This window comes from Arachis ipaensis, chromosome B03 (genome assembly GCF_000816755.2).
Source record: "Arachis ipaensis cultivar K30076 chromosome B03, Araip1.1, whole genome shotgun sequence".
In the NCBI taxonomy this organism is placed as follows: Eukaryota; Viridiplantae; Streptophyta; class Magnoliopsida; order Fabales; family Fabaceae; genus Arachis; species Arachis ipaensis.
Genome location: NC_029787.2, coordinates 101,558,510 through 101,566,231, shown reverse-complemented (window position 1 = coordinate 101,566,231; position 7,722 = coordinate 101,558,510). Strand labels below are relative to the sequence as shown.

Here is a 7,722-nt window from a genome sequence, read left to right as displayed (position 1 = left end):
TGTAATCAAATCTATATGTAATAAGTTATAGTTCAAATGGCATAATCTCCCTATACTTATCTAAGAGATCATATTTTCTCGTTTCTTCAATACCTTCAATTCCATTGCCTTCATCCACCACAGTTACAAATTTCATTCGGTTTTGCAGCTGTTATTACTTTTACGCATAACTTCCGCTTACATTTTTTTTCTTACTTATCTAATCTATATTTTCAATTATTCATCTATCTTTTTAATTTAGAAACAATTTCTTTTTATCTGATTTGTGTTCTTATTTTTTTTACATGTCTTTACCTATTAATGGTGGCATAAAGAAGTCCGATAAATATTGTTAATTTTTTTTAAATAGTCTTCCATTTAAACGACTCTAACCATATGATCGAAAAGTAATTCAAGAGAATAGGTTTAAATTTTGGCAATTTATTGAGTCTAATTGAAATAAATACATTAAAATGCAATAAAAAATTATTAATTCAATATTTATTAATGGATAATAACGAAAATAGAAAAAATATTGCATAAATAATAGAAATAAGTTGATAATATACAAACTAATTTAGACAGCAAAAAAAAAATACATAACAAGAGGAAGATATAGATTTTTTTTCTTTTGTTATATGGTACAAAGATAATATATAATATAATAAACAATAATGTTCTCATGTATAACAACATGAAAATTAATATTACTCTTTCATGGAGTTTCTCTGTCGTTTATTTTTGTGCTAAAAAATTAATATTATTTAACTTTAATTTTTTACTTTCAAGATAAATGAAAAGATGTGACTTTTAATGCATTAGATAATTTAAAAGATATTTATTATATAAGAAGTTAAAAATATTCTAAGCTTTTAACTATTTAATAACAAAATTGAGTTTGTTCAAAATGGTAGAGAGAGACGGAGAGAAAGAGAAAGTTAAAATTTTCTAACTAATTACAAAATATTACCACCAATAAAATTATTAAATTTGAGTATATTAAGTGAGGATTAAGAAGAAAATCATAAATTTAAAAATTTTCTATCTTTCTTTATATAGTGTTTTATTTTAAGTTATTATTTTTTATGGATAGTATTCAAATAACAAACAAAATAATAAAAAAATCTGCATTAGATTATGAAAATTAATCTCATTTTTAAAATACGATGGCATTATATCAAAACATGTAAAATAAAATAATAAAATACAGTTTAATTAATGAATGCCTTTTGTTCCAAGATACTATATTAAACTGTAACTTAAATTTATAATTATTAGTTAAAAAACTTATAATTATATACTATTTTTTATTATTTTAGTTGAAAATAATATATTTTGATATTATTTTTTAGGATTAACATTAAATTTTGATAATTTGAGCAAAAATTTTAAATGCTTTATATCTTAATTTTTTTAGCAAAACTTTAACAATTCATAAAAGTTAACAGAATAGATGATTATAAATCAAAGTGATAGACAAAATTAAAAGTTGCGATAATAATGTTTGGTGATAATTAATTATGATCGGGTGAAGAGAAGGTGGAAGGAGAAAAAAAATATGAAAGGAGAACAAGGTAAAATAATAGTGGCGATAAGACAATGACAGGTATGTGTATAGAGAATAATAGTAAGAGAAATAAAAATAATAAAAAAATAATTAAACAGATATAATAGTATCTGTGGAGCTGTTAGTGTAATATAAAGCCATTCACCTCACAACCCCAGTCTCCCTCTGGCGCGTCTATTCCCCGTTCTATCAGTAGAATACATCAAATTTAGTATATTAATTAATAACTAATTATATTTCGGAAAGGAAATGAACTATTTTTCCAGCATGGAAAAGAACAATTGGTGAGAAGCAAAACATGCTAATAGTTCTGTGATTGAAAATGATGACTTGCAAAATAAATCAGAAATAAAATAAGCCAACATGAAATTAAAACATTAATTGTACCTTCGTTCTATTCGCTGCATTCTTGTCATGTATGTATAACATAAGAGACAACATTCATTTCACTTGCTGGTACGTAACAACATAGCTACGTAAAAAAAAATTCAAAATTAAAAAAAAAAGAAATATTTAAAATTATTTTAAAAATTTTAAAATATCTAAAAAATATTTAAAAAAATATCCAAAAACAAAAAAAAACATTCAAAACTATCAAAAAATTATCCAAATCCCCCAACAAAAAACATGCAAAAGATAAAGATGAGAAACATCCCAAACTTAAAAAACATCACGGTGGGAGGGGCGCTACATGCATGCGGTGGCAGAGGGAGGGCACTGCGTCTGTGTGCCGCAGCAGGACTGCATGCGTGCGTGCGGCGATGGGGGCACTACGTCCATGAGTGCGGCAGTGTGTGGGAGGGGGCATTACGTCCGTGGGTGCGGCAGTGGGAGGGGGCGCTATGTCCGCCCTGCGGGGGTGGAATGGCGGCGCGTGCGTGCGGCAATGGTCGGCAGCAATGGCAGCGGCGCACACATAGATGTGGAAAAAGGGATAAAACTTTGTGTGATGGTTTTTTTTACTATGTATGTACGGTTGATGGGATGAAGATCTCTTTATTGAAACTTTTTTCCTTAATTGGCCACAATTAATTACATTGCGAATTAGTTTTTAATTTTTTTATTAAATTATTGTCTAATAAATTTTTAACTATTAATTTTATATAAAAATAATTACATGAAAATTTCTACCTTATCTATTTTTTCTCTCCGAAAAGAATGTGTGTGAGTATATCCAAATTCAATGATTATGTAAATGCGCGTGGAAGGGAGAGCATTGTTGCTGATGAACGAACAAAAAGAAAATATATGTTTAAAATTAACTGATATATAATAAGAAATATGTACGTGATTCCGCACGTAATAAAAGGCTTAAAACGTAAATTGCAAATATTTAATTATTTTCGAATTTGTTAAAGCACCTATTTTATATAATAATGGGAATTTTATTGAGTATAAGGTTGATGTATGATCTTGATAAGCTAACTAATATGGAAGGCACCAATTTTTCCTTTTGTTTTTATTTTATGAAAGAAAAAGAAAAAGAAAAGAAAAAGATGCGGTCCCAGGCATGGAGGATAGAGAGAGTAGAATGGGTGGAGTACTTTAAGTGACCAATTAATAAGAATTAGATAGGCAAAGCTAAGCAAGCTAAGGCAGCAGGACCACCACACCATCCTCTCCTCCTTATTTTACTTTTTACATGACCCTTCCTAAACTCATTTACCTTTTTTCTCTTTCTCTTTCTTTGGCTTCTAAATAGCCACACAAGGGAAGAAGAAGGGGGGAAGAGGAGGACCCACCTACTCCTACTAAAAGAACCGTCCTGGCTCACTCAAAGTCTCAAACCCATCTGAGAAAGTCCAGCTAGGGCTGATTTCATTCCTAATTTTGATTTTGGTTTGGGTTTCGGGGTATTAATAAAGGGATAATCGAAGGAAACCGGAGCGATGTGGCGGCTTGTACTTTATGTAGCAGGCATTATCATTTTCCTCCATACACACTTCAATTCCTAGAGGTCTAGTATTTTTTTATTTATTCTTTTACTATTGTCTATTGTCTATTCAACTTAAACTTAAGTTTAATTTTGTTACTAATAATTTAATCTAATGTGACTACAAAATAATAATAATATTAATTTGGAAAATTTCGTTGATATTTTTGGCCTTGTGCGAACACTATTTTGGATGTATTATTTATATTTATATTATGATGATAATGCATTGACTCATGAATGGTGTCTTTAGAGAGAGAGAGAGAGGAAATGATGATGATAATAGGATGGAGGTGATGATGACCCCCTCGTCTACCTCTCTCTGAGTTTCATAGTATACACCGTACTCCGTCATCTATCTGATCTGATCTCTTGTTTGCCTTATTAACAAACACAGAGAGAAAGAGAGAGAGAGAGAGATGGTTTCATCATCAAGTGGTGGATTCTGCTACACCTACAGCGATAATCCTGGAGGAGGAGGAGGAAGCGGCTTTGTATCTGATTCGGAGATGGAGATGAAGTGGAAAACCTTGTTCGCCAACAACGAACCACCACCTCCTACTTGTTTTGATCTAATACTCCAAAACACGCCAAGCCAAGGCCTTTCACTATCTCTTAGCTCAAACAACCCTTCTTCTATTTCTCTCCAATCTTTTCCCCTAAGACAACAACATCATGAGATGGCGCTGCAAGGCCATTACTCGCTCAAGGCCTCCAGGTTCTTGCTACCGGCACAGCAACTCCTCAACGAGTTCTGTAGCCTAGGAACCAAGCAACTCAATAATCAACTCATCAAGCGTAACAAGAACAACACCAACCCCCCACCTCTTACCTCTCTAGACTTGGTTGAATTGCACAAGAGAAAGGCTAAGCTCCTTGTCATGCTCCAAGAGGTAACGCTAATGCTACTCAATAATTGATTATTAATATGTGATGATTTAATTTGATATGATAAGCAGGTGGATACAAGATACGAGCACTACTGTAATCAGATGAAGGGAGTGGTGGCGTCATTTGAGGCCATGGCGGGGGAGGGAGCGGCCACCGTGTACTCGGCACTTGCGCTCAAGGCCATGTCACGCCACTTCAGATGCTTGAAGGATGGGATACTGGAACAGATAGAGGCCACTCGGAAGGGGATGGGAGAGAAGGATCCAATTGCACCGGGCACCACTAAGGGCCAAACCCCCAGGCTTAGAATCATTGACCAGGCTTTGAGACAGCAAAGGGCTTTTCACCAAACCATCTCCATGGAATCTCATCCCTGGAGACCCCAACGTGGCCTTCCTGAACGTTCCGTTTCTCTTCTCCGCGCTTGGCTTTTCGAGCATTTTCTTCACCCGTAATAATAATCTTCAATTCTTAATTACCATATATAATCATTTTTCCTATTTCCTAATTATCTCCTACTACCACTACTCCATCTCATGCTGTGTAATAGGTAGATCACAAAATTATATCCAGTGCCGGATTAAGTATGCTGCAAAATTGATTTTTCTAAAGAATCAATGTTAGTTCTCTCCAAAGGAAAGCAACAAGTAGCTGAGTAGAAGCGAATATATATGTTAGCGCAAGTAGTTTCATTTCTCATATTTGCAGATTCTCATCATCAATCATTTATGCTTTGCCACTTTGTGTGCATCACCATTCCGATTCCAACCTTTTCCGTATTTTATTTTTACAAGATATATTTATATATGCAATTCTTTCGTCTGCTTAATTTGTTAATTCTTTATCTCTCTACCTACTACCTTTTAATTCTGTGTTTGAATTCTTCTGAGTAGGACCCCTTTTCCACTTGTTATCTCAATATATTAGTATTTATGGAAGGTCATATTCCTAATAATTTTTTGGGTAAAAAACGTTTGCAGGTACCCAAGTGATGTTGATAAACATATTTTAGCACGCCAAACTGGTCTCTCTAGAAGCCAGGTACGTCCACCCATACCCTAATTCCCTTACTCTTCCATTTTATTTACTTTAATTTGCATACATAATTATAAGATAAAAATGTATATGCACTTGTCTCTATGTAAAATTAATAGTAAAAAATTGTTTAATAATTTGATGTATTTGACAAAATTATAATCTAATAATTATTAACTATCAATTTTATATAAATATATCTGATCGTGATATTTCGCCTAATTATAATCCATCATGTATTTAATACTAATTATTTGGTGACACATAACACATATACAAGCAGGTTTCAAATTGGTTTATCAATGCAAGGGTGAGGCTATGGAAGCCAATGGTGGAGGAAATGTACTTGGAAGAAGAGAAGGAGGCTGCTGCAGCATCCTCGGAGGGAGGAGGAGGCAGCAACACTGAAGATTTTCAAAACCTATCTCCAAATTCAGCAGCAAGACCAGAGGATCAGAAGCCTCGCCTACTTCGAATCGATTCGGAATGCATGTCCTCAATCATCAACAACTCTGATCATCGCAAAGATAACCATCAGCAGATGAATCAACAAGAGGAGGAACAGTACTTAGGGCGAGGTGTCGCAGACACGTTTGGATCAGTGGAGATTGATTTCTCATCATATCCTCAGGGCTTCAATAACAGTGGAGGAGGTGCGGTTTCTTTGACGCTAGGGTTACAGCAACACGGTGGAAACGGGGTGAGCTTGGCTTTCCCGCCAGAAACTCATCATCAGCATCAGGCCTCCATGTTCTACTCATCAAGGGACCAGATTATTGAAGACTGTAGTCAACCAGTTCAGTACTCTCTTTTGGATGGCGAAGCACACGCCATGCCCTACAGGAATTTGATGGGGACCCAGTTGCTTCATGACTTGGCCGGATAGAAAATAATGCGCTTACTCTCTTCCTTTTCTTTTATCTGTTGCTCTACAAATTTAGTATGTTATACAAATTTTTATAGTAACAGATAAAGGAGGACACAGAGAATAATATTATTCTTTTAGAAATTAATTAGTTGTAGTTGAATATTAAAATCAATACTTGACAGTGCTTCTATACATAAAGCTTCAATTTGCTACGGATCGGACACTTAGTGATTAGATGATTATATATATAGTTTGATGAACTGAGTGTTAGAGGGTCAATAAATTTTATAATTTGTAATCATTAATTAACTATTATCAATATTTTTAATAGTGTGAGATTACATCTAATGATGTGGATTATTTACTTTTTTTTTTTTATATTTAAGTATTGACTAAATTTTAATAAACATGCTGTCCTAGACTTTCTCTGTATATATATACACCCATAATAATTATCAAAAGATTATTTTTGTTATGATACTGGCGTATAAATATGCATAGCTTCTTTTTTAGAAAGCCTCATGAGAAGGTTGATGGGGCCGGGGGCTTCCATTTACCTCCAGTGGCCTAACAAAACAAGTGGAAATTAACATGAGATTTTTTTCAGGATTGAAGATATTTGTAGTTTATACGCGGAAAGAAAAAGAATATTATAAAAGGACAATAAATCATTTTGGCCGAACGGTTTTGTTTGGATGCTAGGTAGAAGAAAAGCTAAGAGTTATGAATAAATATCAAAGATAATTTTGATGGTGGTTCCGGTTCGTTGTGGTCCCTAAGTATTCACCTCAGGAAAGACAACTTCTCGTGCCAATGAGATTGGTTGCTTTTTTATTATTTGTCCCTTTTCTCATTGTTTTATCGGTGCCCCTTCTTTTTTTGACAATGAAAATTTGCCTTTTCATAAGTTTAGTGTTGAAGCCACTAGGGTTTTTATCACCAGATCAATGCTTTTTCAAGAACGCAACTTGTATTCTATCGAATGCTTATAATTTACAGAATAGAATATGTATCGCGTATCTATACGTACACAATCAAGCCAAGTTTAATCGATTAAAATGATTCTGTTACGGGTAAAAAGTCATAAATATTCATTCTTCTACCTACTTATTTTCTTCGTTCTTTAATGGGAAAAATCCAATATAACTCCTCTTCAATTCATTGATACAACAATATCAGGACTGCGTGCAACAAGTAAATATCAGTAAAATAATATTTCATCAAGCAAAATGATTGATTTATCAACATTAATTTACAAACTTACAACACTTAAAATGGTTAGATGTATGTATATATATTTTTGTCCTTTTATTTGTTTCCTTCATAAGACTTCAAACTACGTGGAATATATTTTTTGGACTTTCAAGTATATATCTCCACGTACTAAACTATGGAGTCATCGATGTATCCTTTTTATAATTAATTTTTTTATATATATACACATGATTA

At 33.2% G+C, this 7,722-nt stretch overlaps 1 protein-coding gene across 2 annotated transcripts; it reads left to right on the top strand.

The window, feature by feature from the left end:
* On the top strand, nt 3,208-6,537 carry LOC107630766 (homeobox protein BEL1 homolog). Of its 2 annotated transcripts, XM_016333995.2 has the most exons (5): nt 3,208-3,503; nt 3,877-4,372; nt 4,439-4,821; nt 5,351-5,411; nt 5,689-6,537. In XM_016333995.2, the coding sequence occupies exons 2-5, from the start codon at nt 3,899-3,901 to the stop codon at nt 6,289-6,291; spliced, it is 1,521 nt and encodes a 506-aa protein (XP_016189481.1). In that variant the 5' UTR covers nt 3,208-3,503; nt 3,877-3,898; the 3' UTR covers nt 6,292-6,537. The 2 variants fall into 2 exon arrangements, with proteins under 2 accessions (XP_016189481.1, XP_016189480.1); XM_016333994.2 differs by lacking the exon at nt 3,208-3,503 and having other exon boundaries at nt 3,733-4,372.

Coding starts and splice junctions, on each gene's coding strand:
- LOC107630766 (XM_016333995.2), top strand. CDS start 3,899: ATGGTTTCATCATCAAGTGGTGGATTCTGCTACACCTACAGCGATAAT. Junction 4,373..4,438: donor TCCTTGTCATGCTCCAAGAG/GTAACGCTAATG, acceptor TATGATAAGCAG/GTGGATACAAGATACGAGCA. Junction 5,412..5,688: donor CTGGTCTCTCTAGAAGCCAG/GTACGTCCACCC, acceptor ATATACAAGCAG/GTTTCAAATTGGTTTATCAA.